This window comes from Ascidia mentula, chromosome 3 (assembly GCF_947561715.1).
Source record: "Ascidia mentula chromosome 3, kaAscMent1.1, whole genome shotgun sequence".
Lineage (NCBI taxonomy): Eukaryota > Metazoa > Chordata > Ascidiacea > Phlebobranchia > Ascidiidae > Ascidia > Ascidia mentula.
Genome location: NC_138568.1, coordinates 10396629 through 10416633, shown reverse-complemented (window position 1 = coordinate 10416633; position 20005 = coordinate 10396629). Strand labels below are relative to the sequence as shown.

At 40.9% G+C, this 20005-nt stretch overlaps 1 protein-coding gene across 1 annotated transcript; it reads right to left on the bottom strand.

Moving 5' to 3' along the window:
- Positions 1 to 918: 918 nt before the first annotated feature.
- On the bottom strand, positions 919 to 19639 carry LOC145895311 (bone morphogenetic protein 1-like). The gene is made up of 21 exons (XM_082984099.1): positions 19116 to 19639; positions 11329 to 11588; positions 10779 to 10971; positions 10421 to 10576; positions 7528 to 7645; positions 7033 to 7211; positions 6792 to 6899; positions 6092 to 6217; positions 5820 to 5973; positions 5698 to 5762; positions 5411 to 5520; positions 4930 to 5082; positions 4676 to 4829; positions 4362 to 4518; positions 3831 to 4002; positions 3325 to 3481; positions 3017 to 3166; positions 2574 to 2701; positions 2194 to 2407; positions 1799 to 2049; positions 919 to 1708 (listed from the first exon to the last, which is right to left on the bottom strand). Exons 1-21 carry the CDS (start codon positions 19480 to 19482, stop codon positions 1562 to 1564), a joined length of 3519 nt encoding a protein of 1172 aa, XP_082840225.1. The 5' UTR covers positions 19483 to 19639; the 3' UTR covers positions 919 to 1561.
- Positions 19640 to 20005: the final 366 nt, after the last annotated feature.

Genomic DNA, 20005 nt, shown 5'->3' with positions numbered 1-20005 from the left:
ACACATGTTTACAGTGACTTCATGGTTTAAGACAATTCATCCAAAATAGCTGTCATCTTATTTCATCAAACAATCAAAACATTTAATACTATTTACAGTGTGGCTGGGTTTGTGCTTACAAAAGTCTGCACATCAAGTTGGGATCACTGGGGGTGCCAGGCCATTTCATTTGTTTGTTGCTTGGGATATGTAGAATGTATGGAGTAAAACTGTTCATACAATAGAAAATCAAGATTTTCAAGTTACAAGCACAATTACAAAAAAATGGCCGTTTATTTGCCATATATCCTGCCACAAAACCAAACAAATAATGGCATTTCAATGCTGCAACGCAAACCACTCGTAACTACTGATAATACACAAATTTGTAAATTTGTATGTTTCGCGCTAACAGATCAAGACGCCCGAAAACGTCACAGCTTTAACACTCGGACACCACTTAGTGGTAAAAAAATATCAGTTAAATGATCCAAGAAGCTCTGCAGTGTAGGTCTACTCAGTTTAAAAAATAAGTATACAACGTTTTCCCAAGTTACTTGTGAGTTCACGCTTTAAATATGTTTACCAGTCATATAGTTTAAATTTAAGAAATACGTATTTCTGTACAGGTTTACAAATTTCTTTTTACATTTTCTGCAATTTACTTATACTAGGTACTGGGATTACATATGTCAAATCACAAATCGAACAGTCTGTCGGAGTTCCAAATTTTGAAAGGAGGTTGACGGCGTTCCGACGACCTTTGTTTTGATCAGGCGGTCTGGGCATTTTTCGACACTTTATCGTTAGAAAAATAGTTTTTATGATCCAAAGGAATATATGCATTGGCTTTTGGGGGATTTAATGCAATTTTTCCTTTCAACAAAACTATTCTGTTCTTGCATTGCTGCACATTTGATAAAATACAATTGTTTTGGGTATTGATTTATTGCGTGATTGATGCAGAGGCATGGTAATTGCAACCAAAAAAAACAACGTATAAGTAAAGACACAAAACAAGCTTGCCCACAAAAATTCTAAATCCTTTATGAAAGGCAATGCGGAAATGCAAAATTACATTACTTCTGTCGGCGAAAGCAGGAAAAGTTCTATACAAGAGTTTAAAGGCTTTCCAAGCCGCACAATATCGGTGTGGTGTCCAAACGTGTCGTGCGCTGTGTTGCAAAGACGTGCAGTTCCAGAACAACGTGCGTATGAGATGAAACCTTTGTAAACCAAGTGTGAAACCAAAACAGTGACTCAGTATGTGAAAAAGTAAACGGGAAGACTGTCACTCATAAATGCAAAAGACAAAAATATGTCGTCCAGTTCGCAACAGCCGGTGTTGATAAATATTTTCACACAAACAATTTGTTTCAACGCTAAAAGGCACCGCACTTCAGACGCGCCCGCGCGGATATATGCGGCAGTTTAAGCAATGATAGACAAAAGGAAATTTGGCAATCCAAACCAAAAGCCCCTTTGCTGTTTTTGGGCGTCAATCGAAAGTTTAAACTAGAAATATTTCTAACAATGAAACAGCAATACAAACTCGGAGACTGTGTATGCCGGTGCGGTTTGTTTATGCAGTATTCACTTCAACGCGGTTTAGCGAGTCTTGAAGAGCTGTACTGCTGTAACTAGCTCGAAAACCCTTCTTGTTAATTGTTGCGTCGGAATGAAATCGAACCAATAACGAGTCTCCAGATGAAAACAGTGTTGATGGGGCCTGGAGACACAATTTAGGTGTTCAGATTTTTGTTCGTTAAACCGTCTGTGATATGATTATGTTGTGAATTTTTTTAGTTTGAGAACTTACCCTCTGTCCACAAAACCTTCCGAATCTAACCGCAGTGTCACTGTTTCCATCATAAACCTCAACGAAGTCATAACTGCAGTCGCTCTCGTCTTCGACCTCAAAATTGGGAAAAAACAATTCGACTCCATAGCCCCCTTCAGCGGTGATAATCCAATCACATTCACTGCCGCTGATGTAGTTGGTGTCACCATATTGCGGGTGAGAAAAGAACTCCATCGTCTGAGAGGAGGCTCCCAAATTTCCTCCACACACTGGTAAAAAGACGGTTTGGTAAACACATAGTACGAAAACCAACACAAACCGCATTGAGGTGGAAAAAGACACATTTTTACATTTGAGGTTAGACTAAACTATCATTTTAGGTGGAAAGTTTTAATAACAACTGAAGAGCAAACCTGTTTTATAGGAGGCTTGGAATCCACGTTTCTGTACAGATGCATCAGAAAAGAACTTTGCAAACATCACATTACCACTGGCAACAACTTCTGGCGGTTTTTTGGCACCGCAATAACGTCCCAAAATCGGGGTGGTGCCATTTGCCCCGTCGAAGATTTCAAGATGATCATAAGCACACTGGGGCTGATTTTCCAACTCAAATTCGGCGAATACCTGAAAACAAAGTCTTTCTCAAAAGCAGAAAAGTAATGAATTTGGTAATCACGTCACTTCAAATATTGTCTTTGCACAGAACATGGTAAACAAATTTTCACACATGGACACACACCAATATACATTCAAAACCCTACGCTGTTACAACACTTGTAGTGCGACTTACAAGTTTAACTCTATGTCCAGCTCGGGTGGAAATGTGCCACGTACACTCTTTTCTGCTTGGATATTTGTTCGGGTAATTGGGACTCGTGATTTCTCCAACATGTGACGTAATCGTGTGCTCGCATCCAGCTGAATAAAGAAGTAGTTTTCAATGAAACTTAATGCACTCCATTTGCATTTAAATCAGCTACTTTCTGGTGCTTTTACAAACGCGTACATGAAATTAAACTCGTTTCTATCGATTTTAAGTAGCGCTACTCAAATGTATTCAAGTCAAGATTTGATTTGGCAAACATTCAAGAGGTTTAAGGTTTTGTCAGATTGGTGCAGGTAACGTTCTTCCAAATATTGAAATGCACAGCTTACAGAAGGGTCCAAAAACCATTGCATATAATATCTTTGCTTTTAATCTCTGAGACAATCATAATCGATGAAAAAACAAACCTTCTTTGCAGTCTCGGCCGTTGTCGTGAAGAATGAAGCCATTACGACATGAACAGGTAAAACTTCCTACAGAGTTGTGGCAAATATGCATGCAACCACCGTTATTAACTGCACATTCGTTTCTGTCCGATGTGAAGCGAATTCTAAAACCTGACAAGCAAACGCAAAAAGTTAGGCCTTTTTCGACTGCTTTGACTATACATTTGGTTTCGGCTGATATTGCATTTATTTTTTACTTCACATGCCATTAACAAGATACTTTCCAGAATTGTCATTGCATTAAAAGGGCTCAGTTTTGATCGTGTTACCTCGTTTTGCGACAGTGTCGTCAGATGAGAACTTGATTCGCATTTGATTTGAAGTGGAAGTAATAACAGGAGGTAATTCAGCTCCACAAAACTTGCCGTTCAGTGTCGATACGTCAGACAAACCACTACGAACTTCAACATAATCGTACTTGCAAACCTACATAGAAGGAAAACGAAAACCAAGCTTAGTTGTGGTGAATATTTTAACCAAAAGTTCCAGTCCTATATGTGTACTTTTTGTTACAATATAACAGTTGTGTAATTTTCTTTTTCACAGACTATCAAGTTAACTGTGTTACGTCACTCAAAGCGACACCCAAGTACTTCCCGTGGTCACAAAACATAAACAAACCACAATATCACAAATGTTTTAAAAGTACCAAGCGCTCACAGTAAACAGTAAACAAACAAAGGGCGTCCCAAGACAGTTCCTATTGTTCCGAAACAAACAGGCCATTGTGACGTAGATTGTTATGTCGGTGTTTCCTGAGTTAGAAACGACTTACATCATTTCCCTCCAATTCAAACTTTTCGAACTGGATCGTAATTTTGTGCTGTGGTGGCGCCACAATTTGCCAAATGCATTGTTTGTTTGTTGGGTAATCCTGCGGCCAATTTGGAGACGTGATTTCCCCGTCTAATGTTGTGACGAATCCACCACAGGCTGCTTCGCAAGTCCTAAAACAGAAAAGTACTTTGTTGTATGAAAAAATGACATTCCAGTCGCCATCCGATTTCACTTTGCCAGACACTAACTTCGCATTGCGACCGAAAGGTTGAAATTGAAAACCATAATTTCGGACCTTAGTGAAAAAGGAAAAACACAGATACTATGGTGACAAATAACTAACGACCACATTCACGACATAAGCTAAAGAAAATAATATGAACCGCATTTGGTTTTGTCAAAATTACAGCACCAACATTTCTTTACACATAACTTCATGGCTTGAAAATACTCTGTGCAAAAAAACACGAATACTGATAAGTTAGCAAGAGTTTTCCTCGGCTTTAATACGATAAAAAATGAAACCAACCTTCCATCTCTTCTCAATTCGAATCCAGGAAAACAAGCGCATTTATAACTTCCAAGTGTGTTAATGCACTTTTGTTGACAACCTCCATTGTTGGGAGTTGAACATTCGTTTCTCTCCTTGAAGAAAGATGCAGCAAATCCAGCCTTGTTTACCGACGCTGTAAGGAACCACAATCTTAGGCAAAATTTTAACAAACGTTTCTATAAATGTTAAATCAGAAGTAAACAACTTTTTGCTGGTCATTGTTATTCAGTGTTAGTACATTCACAAATCCATAACCTCTGCAGCAAATTATTAAAAAACTGATATTCTACCGTCAGACACGAATTTAATCCAGAGTGTATTTCCTGTTGATTTGATTGGGTTAGGTCGGTCGAAGCCACAATATCTTCCGATCAAATGAGAATCCGCTGTTGAACCATCCCGAACTTCAAGGTAGTCGTACGAACACGTGTCGTGTCTTTCAACCTTTTTTGAGAATTAAGATGATACCAGTTTTATCGCAGAGTTTCGAAGAAGAAATAAAAGTAAATCTCTTTGCAAAAAAATGCATAAAATTACTAATTACCTTGAATGATTGGAAGGATAACCCCACTTGAAATCCCTCATCGACGTTGACCGTCCACACGCATTCTTTATCTGGTCTGTAATCATCCGGATAGTTTGGACTTTGAATCTGACCGGAGTTTTTAAAGATGTCGCCACCGCACACCGCCTCATACTGTATTAAATTTGTTCGTTACAATTTGGGACCAAATTAAAATCGACCAAGTAAGTTGCCACCTAAATGTTAGTAATCTATTTTGCTGAAATAAACTTCGATGTTCCCGAAGGAAGCGCGTTTAGTTTTTTAATGTTTCTAAAATATTATTTCGGGTTAGTAATTACTATGTGTGTAACTCCTAGGTAAAATAATTTAGGAGTATTTATGGTGCAGAGTAGACTCGTGTTGAATAAATTCCTACAAACAAGAGTTCAATCGATAAGGTGGACATTGAAGGTGCGAGAGTGGCATATTAATATTTAATCTAATGCGTGCTTTTCCCCACCGTCAAACGGAAACCTCTTCCTTGGTAGTTGCTTGAGCTGCTAAACTTGATCCAGATTCGACTATCGCTTGATATTATCTGCGGGGGTAGATCGCTGCCGCAGTAACGACCTAAAAGTAACATATTGCCTATAGATATATTTTCCTACTTTTAATCTTGGTCAATGCATTTAACAGAAGTCCAAGCATTTGTAGCAAAAAGACGATTGACAATCTTTACAAAATATCCTTTCATCACAAAAAAATGTGGAAAATACAAAAAAAGTATTCAGAAATTCAATCGCATACCGATGAGGTTTGATTTATCCCAGTGTCCATCTCTGATTTCAAGATAATCGTACCAACACGTCCCACTATATGAAAGTTACAACAAGTTATTAGATGCAGAGTGGTTAATTTTTCCAACCCACCTTCTGTAGATATCCATAGCAGTGAAGTCGATAACGATTTTTTCCCCGGGCGTCACACTGATTCTCCACTCACAGTTGGAGTAGGATGGGTAAGCTAGTGGGTAGTTTGGTGACGTCACATTTCCTGTTATGTTTTGGAGTGTGTGGCCACAAGCTGTTCAAAACAAGTTTCTATAGGTTAGTTACACATTATTTTTAACATTTCTTTAAAAATAGAAGTGAAGTAAGCGTTCGATTTTATGTGTTTTAACATCAAGGTTATCAGCACTTACATCTACAATTGTACAGTTTTTTCGCCTGTGTGACGTCACCATCGCTTAAATGCGACCGCTGTCCAATACTTGGCCTCACTCCAGTATCTTGGTCAACCATGGGTCGAATTGTATCCAGAAACATACCTTGAAACATTGCAAACAAACACGGTTTAAAAACGCAGCGAGGTGTCCGATTGGGCAAAATATCGTAATCTTCAATTTGCCATTAAACCATGTTTTGGTTCATGCGATTTGGCGGTTGGGTGCCATAAGTGGTTGATGCAAACATCGGAGTAATACAGTATATAAATACGAATCGCCAGTGCAAATAATCAACCCCGAAACATGAATAATTGATTGCGGCCAAACCGCTTAGGGGACAAACGAAGCGGCTGAACGTGGTCGAGCTAATAGAAATGGACATAAAGCGAGGGGTGAACAAAATAGTCCAAGGACTTAAAGACGGCTTTGGTTAACGCATTTTGGCCGCGAGTTTATTATTAAAAGAGCGTTTGGCCTCCATGTATAAAACATGAATTCCCATGTTACATAAACCTGTATGGCACAAGTCGCCTGCACAAGGCTGACGCCAGTAACTTTGTAAAATTAATAGCGCACAAATTAGCGCTATTATTATTGCCGTCACAATCGACAAACGCATATTGTATATAATCGCCCAAGCAAATTTAAGTACGGTATCGCAAAAAAATCTCGTTACCTTTGCTGAACGTGTTCCGTGCGTAGTGCATAATGCTGTAATAATCGTATTTTTCCCCTAAAGAATTGATTTCACTGGGGTTCATCTGCTCGAAGTTATATTCTTGGCCTGAAAGATAGAAAAATACACATAAATACATGCTTTGCCTTGATATACCAGATGCAAAGAAACAGAGTCCACTTTTCGAACTTAATCGCGACACCAATTCAGTTCGGAAATATCAACCATGTTATAACCTTACCTTCTTGAATATTTTTATAAATGATTTCTATGTGTTGGTCGCGATCAGGTCGCGTATGTTCGTGCCAAAAACCGATCACGTGACCCAGCTCGTGGACAACAATGCCAAACTTGTCGCAGTTTTTACCGATCGAAATTGCTTGAGGGCCATCTCCTCTTCTACCTACGTACGAACAACATCTACAAAAAATAATACAAAATGGAAATTTTAGAAGAAGGAACACTTGCAAAGGAAGATTTCAAAACGGGCGACTTTTTGACCCATCGTCCTTCGAATAGCATTGAGTGTTTGAAACAGTTTTGAAGGAGCCAGGTTGTGTAAAGTATTTGATTTCACTCGGGTTGTGTTGCTTCAAGTGTTCAGGTACCAACACGAAAGTGGAATTCAAGATGGCGCACGTGTACGATGTCAACCCCAAGAGCAGCGATCACGAAGAACGTTGAAAAATGTCGACAAATTACGAAATAAAATACAACGCGAATAAGGTTTTGTTACCCGCAGGGTCTGTACGTGAACTTGATATAAGAAACTTCGTCAGTTCTTTCAATAAAAGTGATGCATGTTCGACTTTCCCAATGCCTCATTGCTTGCTTGAACATGGCACGCTGAGAACCTGAATAAAGGGAAGGGTTTTATTAATTCAATCGAAATCAGTGATTAGTTAAATCAAGGCTTCCAACAAGTTACGCATGGTGATTAACAACGCTGGTAACAAAAATGCGTTATAAACGAAAAAAGTGCGTTTATTTGTAGCGTGCTGTGCTTGTTTGCTGTCTGGCGGATAAACATTTTGGAATATCCGATCCGACGATTTGCAAAACACGTCACGTGTTTACTCCTTGTGTTCGGGGATTATTTTTTATCGCAATTGTTAGTTTACTGCAAGACTCGACCAGACGCATCCCTTCCATCTGTGGCCTTGGTAAACTTATCTATCTAACAAGGAGTGTTTTGTGTTCATAGCTTTATTAGCAGCCGTCATAGGCATCGAGTCAACAGTTCCCTGTCGCTGTACAAAGACAAACGACATCCAACCTTTCATTATTCACGTAAGTCTTTGCATGGCGGGAAAATCGCTACTGCGCTGGGAGAAGGGCTAATGGTAAATAGGGTCGACATTTCTGGGGAGCGACGCCACGATTGACAAACAGAGAGAAGAATTGTGGCGCTTCTTTGTAAAATAACCAGGCAATAAATCACGTTGACACGGATGTCGGGACAGGTGTAAAAAAGCAAGTGTCTTGTTTGTGGAGCACTTGGAAAACGAGCCTGCGTTACGTGCTGCCTCTATGTAAAGTTTCTGTGTTATTTTTTCTCCGACAGCAGTTACTCATGTTAAACTACTCCACGACGGTTTGTCTACCATATAAACATAATACTGTGAATAAGATAGGATTGACTGTGTTTATAGTGAGTTGAACCAACCACATCCACTAATGGCAGAACAAAAGCTATTCCATTCGTCTAAATGCAGGTGTTTCGCATTTAGTTGGCTTTGCAGCTTACCGAGGGTCTGTATCCCCAACTGTGTTGAACGACATGACCCGGTTAAATTGACAGGTCAAGGTGAAATATATGCGAACGGGTTTTACTGTGATCTTTAAAGTAAACACCACTCGCTTTGAAACGGTTATCAATGCCCAATTATTGCGTCACTATGGCGTAGCGTTATTCGATCCCAGCTCTTTTACTGCTGGTGAAAAGTTGTTAAAATGAACTGGCCCTGTCAAGATTAAGGGGTGGGTAGATTAGTTGTGGCGATTTGGAGATCGAGTTACTGGGAGAGTTACGAAGTAAGATTGATTTCATCTTAAAAAGGCCTTTGTAGATTACTTACTTGGTTATATACGTTTTACGGGTATGTTCTACAAACGTAACACTATTCTAGATATAAGACTGCCGTATAGGTATATCGGTTGATAACAAAAACAGCCATTCGGGTTTTATATGGTGATAATGATTTTTGAAACGTCACAATATACCTTGCCTATGAAAGCGACATTGTAAAATCGAAGCCTGGCCTTTGACTAATAACAATAAGGTATATAAGCTGGAATAGCAAGTGGCCGGAAACATCAGCGCTTTGATATTCAGCACGCGTGGAGTCCAATAATAAATACATCCGACATTAAACTGGTTTAAAAGCAACATAGGCTTGCCTTCAAATGGGCAGCACATTAACGACGGTTAGAGAAGAGTGAATCAAAAGTTTTTTTTCAAGCCACCCTGATGGGACCGGGAATGGTGGCAACGCCACACTGTGGCATGTAACCTGGAAACAACAAAGTGGCAGCTGTAATTTTGATTTGCAATTCGCCGATCGAAAGATATTTGTACACCAGCCGAGAATGGAAGATGTCCCGGAGATGTTTGAGTTTCCTAACTTGAAACGTTGACATTTGAAGACAGCAATCAATCATTTCGCTACAAATCATGGGATTTTCTTGGACAGTTTGACAGCTATGGAGCCTCCTGTATTTGCTAAGCGTTGTCAACATTAGCTAATATATGACGGTTCGGATGTCGCTTTCGTCAGAGTCACAAACTTTTTCTATTTTGTGAATACCCTACGTTACCAATAAAGTAACGCCAATGATAGATGAGATTGAACAGACTTTTCTAAATGGTGGTTTTGGACTTTTCATCACTTGGTTAGCGCATTCAATACTGTCTGGCGGGGTTTCCGGGACTTGGAAACTAGAATTTCCATTCAATAGTCTTAACGGCAACGATACAGTTCTAAGGGCTGTAGGTTTGTATATCGCCAACGTTTTTCGCAAATGCAATTTTGACGCAATGTTGTCAAGTTTACTGAGGTCAAACCAATTTGTCTGAAATCAAGTCAGATATGACTTCGATTTGAAATCACTTCGCTGGCAGAAAACCACAACCTCAGTCTCGCGAAACCAAACGTAGAAATTATTCCTCAATCAGGCAATGTTTGGATTTAAACCACAAACCGCAAGGTCCGCTGCAATTAAAGTCAAATTAATCCTAAAGTTTTCTGAACGGCATTATTGGTCCAAAAAGGCAGCGCGACTCGGGGCAATTTGAATAATGTGACTATTTTGGTGCCAACATTGCATTTAAATTCTTCCTGTTTTCCGGCTTTCAGGGACACAAAGTCCAACTTTGTCCGTTAAAGTTTTAGTTTCGTCGCTCGTCAGGTTTATTGGCAGTCATCCCTTAAAACCTGTCCGCTTCATTATTTCCTGAGCAGTTTTTATTGATCTTGAATTGGGGAGTAGTCAGACAATCGATTGAACTCGACCGTAACGTTTAAAATGAAAATCTCGAATAAAAAACGATCGAACAAAATGTGACCGTAATTGCAAAACAAATACTGGCTATTAGCTTCTGTTTTCCATGAACTTGTTTCAATGCTTACCTGTAAAATTTGAGCTGATATAATATGGAATAACACCCTTCGGCCAAATACGTTCAGGTCGTGCAGTAGCAGCTCGTCGCATGCGCCTGTGTACATCTCCCACTCTCAGAGATCGCTGTTTCGACTTCTTATTTCTGTTTCTTCGTCGGCGCTTGTCTAAAAGTCAAATTGCAATTTAGCAAGAATGTAACGAAGATGTAATGCCGGCCGAGACAGGATTGCCACACTGCAAACGCTTTTTATACGTATAGCGGTCTCAGTTACAACGTAACGGCAATTTTCCTAACATGACGAAGATAGATACGAAACATCATACGCTCGATGAGGTTTGAAAAAATTTACAGAAAAATTCCCTCACTTTTTCTTCGCCTTCTTCTTCTCCTTCGTTCTTTCCTGCTTCTCGATGTCTGAGCATCCCTCTGTCCTCCATTTCTTGCTTCTCCTCTTCTCGACTCTCTCTCAACGCCGTCAGCGATAACACGGAGGTTGGGCATCCCTATTTCGAGAAGATCTACATCTCCTCTTGCAGCACTCGGGGCGTTACTGGACATCTGAAGTGGAAAAATGTGAATTAAATCTCACATTTAAATAAAAAACCCTAAGCTAGTATGTTGTTGATCATATTACATTAAGTAGCAAATGTTTCGAACTCTAACTGGATTCATCGTGAGTACTATAGAGTTTGGCTTTTTTATTCAGATTAATTAACTCCAAGTATTTTGCACCCAATCTTATATTTTATAGCTAAGAAATGTTTGCAATATTTCTCTATACTCAATACCAGGAATGAACATAAAGGCTATACATCACGCGGATAACATTTTCCCCTGTTTTTTTCTAGTATTCAGATTATGTACGTTTCACAACGATCACGACCCTTGTACGGGACTACACTTAATGTTATTTACCACATCAAATGTTTCGTTGACATTATTGTTTCCTGTTCTTCTCTGAGAATATCGATCACGATGTAATGCCGGCGAGAGACTTTCCGAGTTGTCCCTGGGCCGACTTTTCGTCCTTGAACCTCGGCGCCTTTGAGGCAAACGTGACGTCATTTTGCCGCCCTTTGGCACTTGGTCTGCGTTGGCAATGAAATCGTCGGCGGTTTCACCGAAAATATCCTCGACATCTTGCTCGTCGAGCGCAATGTCCCCCAGGAACAAGCCTGTAAAAGAGATTGTAAGTGTTTTATGTACAATGACGTAATCGATTGCGCTGTGTAAGGTGCACGGTTACTTGTTACATCAAGTGGGATACCAAATGCAACAGGTGTGAAATAATAGCAAGAAAGTTTTACTTAAACGTTTAGGCAAAAACCTCTGTCCTATAAATAAACTGAATTGGGTTCCATTGGACAATTGCAAATCAAAACCTACGGTGATCCCGTCAATTTAACCAGTGTCATATTCCATACACTAAAAATTAACATCCGTAACGCCCTTCCCTAAAAGCAAGCAACCCGATGACCCGTCGTTTCTTCCATCGCTGAACACAGAAAAACGGAAACGAGGTGAAAAGGTTGAGTAACTGAAACCGCTATTAACCGGGAGAACACCCACAAACGAACTGGACTTTCTTACTGCACTCGACAAACGGAAACTGAGGAAATCGCAAAACAAACAAAGTACTTTACTATCGTTCTGGAAATAAGGCTTGTTGGGCCACTAAAATGAGAAAACTGCTGGGTTAGTGTGACGCTGCTGACTTTTGTAGGGTCAAAATGCCCTACTTACAAAAGGCTAAAGCCAAAAACACTCAAAAGCCAAATGACACGTGACCGCGTATAAGGGTGACGCGTGCGCACGTGGTCCGTTTGAATCACAACAAAGAACTGGAGTTCGTATTCACAATACAGCTGCTTATGGGAATTTACTTTTTCGTTGTTCTTTAAACGTGTTTAAATTGCTTGGCATGTGTGTTGTGAACTGTCTGCGTTCCGGAACGATTACTTTACTCAAATTTCATCAAAGTAGCATCAGGTGTGTGACTGATAGACCGTAAAATGTATCCAACCGACCCGGAATGAAGTTGAAAACGCCCTTTCTAATTCACTAAAACATTTGAATTGTTACAAAACCTAGAAATACGAATCTTAGTTTATATGCACAAGAAGTTGCTCGAAAGACATAAAAAAAGGGCGTATAACGAGTAAATCGCTGTAAGTACGGCAGTTAGCTAGACCTGGAATGTGTGGAAAGCTGTGGGCTTAAGCGTCAGATAAAACGGGGTCGCAATGGGGTTAATGTTGGTCACGGCTAACTGCCTTTTCACCGAAGTGCCGCGCGGGCATGGAGACGGAAAAGTGTCAGATGAAGTTACGTGGGGCGCGTGCGAAAAGGGTAAACACAGGGGGTGCCAATCAAAAGGCCAAGTCAAGTGGAAGGGGTTTGGCCAGCGATGGAACAATGCCCTTTCGATCTTCGGTATCATCAGACCTTCGGCTCAGTACGCTGCTAGAATACTGGTTCTGGCAATTGGTGAGCACCTCGGTCGAAAATATATTGCTTTTACGCTTCGGGGGATATCAAAAATAGGTCAGTGGGGAAAAATGCGAACTTGTTGTGATCGGTGTATTTTATATGGCATTCTTAGTTTGGGATCGGACGCATTATCTGTTTTGTTTATCATCGATAATTCTGATGGAAACGGATTTGGTTAAGATGAAGCGTACCTTTCACTGTGAACTCAGAGAATCTAACACAAACAATCCATCTTGACATTAACAATCGAGCAAAGCTAATTGACCAAACACTCGAAAACGATCAGCCAAGCTCTCCAGTCAACTCTTGAGCAGATAGGAACTCACATAGGCTGTGACAAAAGGCCGACAAAACGGAAAATCTCTCCCACGCAATACCTATGGTAGGTAACGAGTGACACAATACAAAACGGGTGAAATCGACCCCAAGACACCTGCGAAGTGACGTTTGCTGCACTTACGCTGAAGGGTTGTAGTGGTTTCTTCTACTTAAGAAAACAGCTCGGATATCCAAGATGATAATTGTGCAGCCCGTTGAAGCGCCATGAGAAACTATAGCAAAGGAAACGATCTGTATGTTTGAAAGGCATCACGTGATGCAAAGGACGTATTGATTGGCAAATTAAACTTACTGATAAGCAGACAGTGCCCTAAAAGCATATAGCCCACTGAAGCTAGTGACCGATTTTTCTAAGGAATACGGATTCTACATATTTAAAATTAAACATCGAGCAACGCTAAGCTTGATAATGAACAGGTGTTGTATAATCTGCCGGTTAAGTGACAGAAACCAACACTAACAAAACTGAGTCATCACCTCTCAAAGTGTGGGTGGCGGTTAAGTGTTTGTGGGTAAACGTTGAGATACGGACGTAAATCGTTTGCACAGGCAAGCTCTGCACGCGCCACACAAGAACAGCAGATGATGTGACCTCTGGCCAGAAAGAAACCTTGTTTGTTGCTGCTTTCCTATTCGGACTACCACGTGTTATGAACAGGTGCTTTCGCTCCATTCATCATAAACACAACCCAAACTTTGCTTCTGAAAAGTTTAAAATCTACCAAGTAGAATATACATTTTCAAGCTGGTAAATAAACATTATATCAGCATGTGAGTTTCTTCCATTATTTATATTCGAATGTTGTTTGAATTCGGGTGTGACCTCTATGCAAAGTTTATGAAGACATTATCGAAAAAGACGAATATATGTGTGAAAATAAACGTTTGTCTGCCGTGCAATGTTATAAAGTTAAACCATTGGGATTGGGATTTCTTTCAACGCTTCCAAACAACAAAGAAAAGTTCCAAACAGGAAATTGGACGATCAACCTTTGCCCCAACGCGTGCGCAGATAATAATGGACAGGGAGCGGTAACGATTTTTTATGTAAAAACCGCGTAAGACGATCCTCTGGCAAATGCATTGAGTGATGATGCGGCATAAAAGCTTGTACAAATGGTAGAGTTAACGAGTTTGGCGCCAAGCGAATCCCAACCGACATTCGCTATCTCAAAGCGAGGCAATTTGTTACCATTAGTGATTTGTTTTAAGCCAAGTCCGCTGGACTGGTTGAAGGCGTTTGGTCAGTCTCCACTGACACCGACAAAGCGCTTGTACATAAAAGATACGTTTCAAAGACGTTTCAAAAAACAATTCCGCTTTTATGTCTGTGATTTACTCTCTGGGTGAATTGAACTTTGCATAAGTTTACCTCACTGGGTTTTGTGGTTTTTCGATGTCATTTGAGAATATCGAAGCAACAGACAGCGCTAAGTGATGACGCATTTGAGTGCGGTTAAACCGAGTGCGTATGGGAAAACTTCATTGCGATACGTAACCTCTTTTCGAGGAACGACCGAAAAACAGACAATCGCTGACGTTGTGAAGTGGAAAGGTTTCTGCTTTTTTCAACTCGACTCGTGGAAACAGCGACAAGGACGTGAAGTGACGTTCTTCGTTGACTTTGAGGTGCCCGACTTGACAAAGAACCGGAAAGCGACTAACAGAAGTTCGGACCCTTATCACAATGCATCCCTATGACAGCAGCGACAACAAAACCACCACTGTGACGTCACAAAAGAAAGGTAATTTCAATGGCAACAAAGCTAATTATTTTGACTTTTGATAGTTGATACATCAAGGGCCTTAAACTCTATTGGCGCCAAACTCCTTATTGTGCTGCGTTGTTTCCGCGAACGCGACATCAATGTTCCAAATACGGGCCGCAGTGGCGAGGCAGCCGTTGGCAAATGTCGGAAAGATGGGATAAATGGACGTTTGTAGTAAAATTGCTTGAGTCACGGGTAAATAAGGGGAGTCGTTTAGGTTTTGTTGTTGCTGCTGTGGACAAATTACGGAGAATTGCTATGTACGCACAACGCGTTTGCATGGCAAAATAATTTCTGGTTGTCATGACTTTGTTGAACTTACAGGCATAAAACCGACACTGATTTGCGCCTGCTGATGACAGATATTGTACTAGATGATTGAAGTGTTTCCAGCGAACATTCAACTGATTGCTGGAGATGTTAAATAATATTTTTCCATTGTAACCCTCAAAAGTAAAAACAACAGCTATTTAAACAACCCGACATCTAACAAACATCAGGTTGTCAGCCAAAATTGGAAATATGCCGGTTGTTTACAGGTAGTATTCCTGCCTCTACCGTGGCATTACGGAAACACAGCAAACGTCTGAGATATACAAGTCTCCAGCAATCCGAACGCCACTCGCTCGTGCCGCGTCGCGAGGGAACAAAGGGTTGGATTATGATTTGACAAGCGCGACGCAAGTGATTTCTATGAAAAAAACATGTCGGATTAGACGGCGATATAGGGGGTACTTAGTACACGGATCTGTCAGGATTTCGACGCTTCCGAATGTCGCCAGTCCGGGAGCGAGGACTGGGCGTCTAATTGAAAAATGATTATACCGGCGGTATAAGTTGACATGTAATAGCGATGCACAAAAGCCGCGCAACCAAATGAGAGCCTTTGTCGCAAATGAAGTGATTGTGTCAATGAAATTTGCCCAACGCAGGGTCACAATGAGGAACCAAGACTTGGAAAACTTTTTCCGCTACCCCGAAGACCCCCTGCACTGATTTTCGGATGCTTCCAAAGCTGGAAGAAAGACTGCATTTGAGTAGATCACTTTTGTGATAAACGAGAAGAGCAAACAACGCACACGACGTAGCATAACATACAAATTGCTCGGAGAGTTGAACAAAGGCTGGATAAACATGGTTTCGCAGGAAATATCAAGAAAATTGCGTAAAGGAAGTCGCAGCAGTTAAACCGACCACGTGTGGTCCAAACGTGTCAAAACCCGCGTCTGGGCCGAAATCGCCGGCGCAGGAGGCATTGGGGTGCGCTTGGTTTGCACAAAAGGAAAGGCGGTAATTGGCATAGGGACGGTAAAATCGGAATGCACCGCGCGCGGCTCCTGGGAGGTTTAGCAACGCCAATTTTATTCCAGTGTAATTGATTTCTGTTTTGACTCACGCTCCAAAAATTTAACAGTAGCGTTTAAATGGCTCGGTTGTGCGGAGATGTTTCTATCCAATTTCTCGCAGGTCGGTGGTAAATAAATTGCTCACCGCGCGAGCGGTAATCAAATTATGGCAGGAAAAATTTGATTTTCAAAAAATTAAATCTGCGCTTAAAAAATTGTATAGCAGCCATGAATGAGTCAGTTTCTTAGCGAGCGCACAGAAAATTACCCTTTGCGGTAAAACATCTGTCAATCAAAACACACAGGTCGCGAAGACGCGACACGCGTGTTTATCGCGCGACACTTATGCGCCGTCAGCATTGTTTTGCGCACACAACGGTTAACCGACCTATGGGCCGATCGAGCGGTGAATTGATATTTTCATATTTAGAGATCGGTCGACGGATAAAGTTCGAAGGATTATCTTCAGGTCACAGTCTGGTTTGTGGATTCGCATGAGTTTAATTAAAAAAAAAAACTCCGACAGATGTTCGCTGCTGAAAAAGGCAGTTTAATCTAAGGAAGTTTTTCAATTTTTCCAAACGGATGCAGGGCTTTCAACCCAACAAACAGAAATGAATTTTTGTACATTTATTTAAACAAAGGATGTAAGCATTTATCTGAGGATGTTCCATGAACACAACAATCATCCTGCTTCAAATTTTCATGAGTCAATTTGCTTGACGTGTTGACGCGCTATGGCTAAGATCATTTTCATTGAGAACAGGTTGCGGGCGCCACACCCAAGGCCGATGGTCGTAATTATGATGAAACCACGGTTCGCTGACCCGGCGAAAAGCATGTAAGGTAGGGTCATCATCCACTGTTGAATTGCGCCAGCGCCTAACTCAGGAACTTTAATAACTTTGTGCGGATGTGTTGTATTTAACCAATTTGGGATCAGAAAGCCACCAAGTAGCTTCATTTTTGAGCAACTGAAGACAAAGAAATAAGGAAGGGCAGCGTTTGTTTTAACGGGATCGTGCTAACAACTAAAAATAGTCAAAGAAAATCGTTTGCTACAATGTTTTCCCCGTCTTGGAATCGCATGTAACGCTCTTGAATAGCGCAGTTCATAATTTGGACGCAAAGTGCTTTTCATCAGTATGTGTCAAGTAATTTCCTGTGAGATTCTTTAAAACAGGTGTTGCGGCATTTTGGTGAAATCGCCTTGACATAAAGCGTCTGCATATTAATTGCCGGCCTCAAAGTCTGAATGTAAAGGCGGTTTTTCTATCCCCCACATCCGGTCTGTTTTACAAAAACGACCTCGAGACTTAGCATGGCAAGTCACTCTCCAGGGACAAGGTGTATTTGTGGCGATCGCTTGACCACTATGCTAAAAGGACAGGAAATTGGAACCTGTTACGATTTGTATTCACTTGTATAAAACCACACAAAAGCCCGGTAATGCGCCTGACGCTTGATAATGAGATACTGGAAGTTATATATGACGCAAACAACATTCAGTATCAGTATAAAAAGGATCACCAACTTCTGTGATAACGTTTTCACATAACGTTTAAGTACAAGTTAATCTACATTCCACAGAAATGATACTCATCATAGTCTTAATTTGTTTTGTGTATTTAACAAACACAGGCTATTGACACACCTCTAAAAGTTGTTACCGATGTCTTCCCGTATCTATCGCACAAGAGCAACTCGCATTCCTAACGAGCCACGCGACACGTGGGAAAAAATAGAGTGAAGTTTTGTTGCGGAAATGCAGATAGTTTACTTGAGTTACCCAAACGCTTTGGGTTCATCCGCTAACATCAATACTTTTTACACTTTCCTACGCCACGCGGAAAACATCAATACATTTCCAATACCGACAACAAACATTTTGCATGACTTATGTGCCAAGTTCGTCAGGAAGGTAATTGAACTGGTTTGGTCCCAATTTCGCCAGATCCAGCTTTCAAACCAGCAAAATGTGACATTGCGAGCAGTTAGGCCAAAATCAAAACACTACGTTCGCTGCTCGTCCGACTGCGAGGCTCCAATTTTAGAGACTTGGACTGCTAAGTAGCAATGATAACGACCCGAGGCAAGCGATTCGAAGCGCCGCCATCACATGAAACCAACAGCAAACAAACTCAAAACACCAAACCAACAATGAGGAATAGTGACGTCGAAGCGCTAATTGTTGCATCACAGGGACGGACAATTAGCCTGTTCGGGATGGATTAAACCCCTTTTAATGGCGATGGAGAGGCATAAGGTGTCACAAGGGACCAGTATGGCACAATTTCGAAATTAAAAAACGTGCATGACCGTATATATGTAGCATATTCTGAGTTGCAGCTTGGCAATAATATGGCTTTTTTGCACATATATTCTGAGTCATTTTAAAATCTAAAATACATGTCAAAGTGTCCGTTTTGCGAGAAAAACAACCACTTGAAATTTACTGTTTTTGTTGGAAATATGAATTCAGTATGTTCAAAAATTACGATATAAATGTTTTTGACACCTTGTGTGTAATTTGTGTTTTCCACTTAGTAATATGCATGAAGTGTTTAAAACTTTCTTGGTACCAACAAACATCATTTTACTCAATAACATTTGGTTGACTAAAGTTACCCGACATCTCGGCTTGGCACAAAGATATCTCAAAAGACCAGCGTGATGAAAATTAAAAATGCAACACTACCAGGCATTAGGGCGAAACTTATACACGAGTCCTCATAAATATAAAATGTAATCGACTTACGGGCTTTGCAAGGGTCCTTCGTTGACACCAAATCCTCTACATCTTCAAAGGTTTCCCACGCAGCAGGTTCGGTGTCCAAGTTTTGGGTTGTGGAACTGGGATGTCTGACATCAGGTGCGGCGGTCGACGCACCGGACACCCCAACACTTGAAGTCAATTTTGGCGACAAAATGATGGCTAAAAAGCAGGCAAACACGACTGAAGATGTCCGATGTCTTCGGTGGCAGAACGATTTTAAGTAGCATTGTTTATTGGCTACAAAACAGCATCTCAGCGGCATTATTTTGGATTGATTAAGGCAAGAGCAGTGTTTCATCATCAATTGCATGCTGGAACTACTTTCGCTTGCGCTCTCCTGCGAAGCCATTCTGGTCGAAATCTTGTCACCTTGCCTGCATATATTTCTCCACTGCCTGTCCTTCACTTCTTCGTTCAAATAGTTTCTTCTTGATTGTAACAGAGAGGTTGGGTTGCTTAATTGTTACAAAGCACGTTTTCTTTCTTTCCCGTATCTCGCACGCAGTCGTAGCTGAATGGCAGAAGCGCAAGGGAGCGGGGTTTGAAAGAAGCGAGAAAAAGTCGAGCGTTCTTCTCGGCCCGTCGAAGTTGCGAGCTTCAGAACCAATGTAAACGCTCCAGGACGGACAAACTGCAAACAAATGTAATCGATAAGTTCTTTGCTAAGTGCATTACCGATCGGCCACAATCCTCGTGTTTGGCGTCAATGCTAATTGCCTTTGTTCCGACACAGTCTAATTGTTCATTGTGGAACTGCACTCTGCGGAGTGATCGCATTATTCTGTGTCTTCCGCTGTTCGTGCTTTACGAAACATAACTTGTAATAGAACTTAAATGCCAGAAATGCTTTAATCTGGGATGAAAAGTAATAA

What these genes read in the sequence shown, in the direction of transcription:
- LOC145895311 (XM_082984099.1), bottom strand. Translation starts at nt 19,482, where the DNA reads ATGGCTTCGCAGGAGAGCGCAAGCGAAAGTAGTTCCAGCATGCAATTG. An exon ending in GCTATGGATATCTACAGAAG is followed by an intron (nt 5,763 to 5,819) that starts GTGGGTTGGAAA and finishes ACTTTCATATAG; the next exon opens with TGGGACGTGTTGGTACGATT. An exon ending in CCAAGCCTCCTATAAAACAG is followed by an intron (nt 2,050 to 2,193) that starts GTTTGCTCTTCA and finishes TCTTTTTACCAG; the next exon opens with TGTGTGGAGGAAATTTGGGA.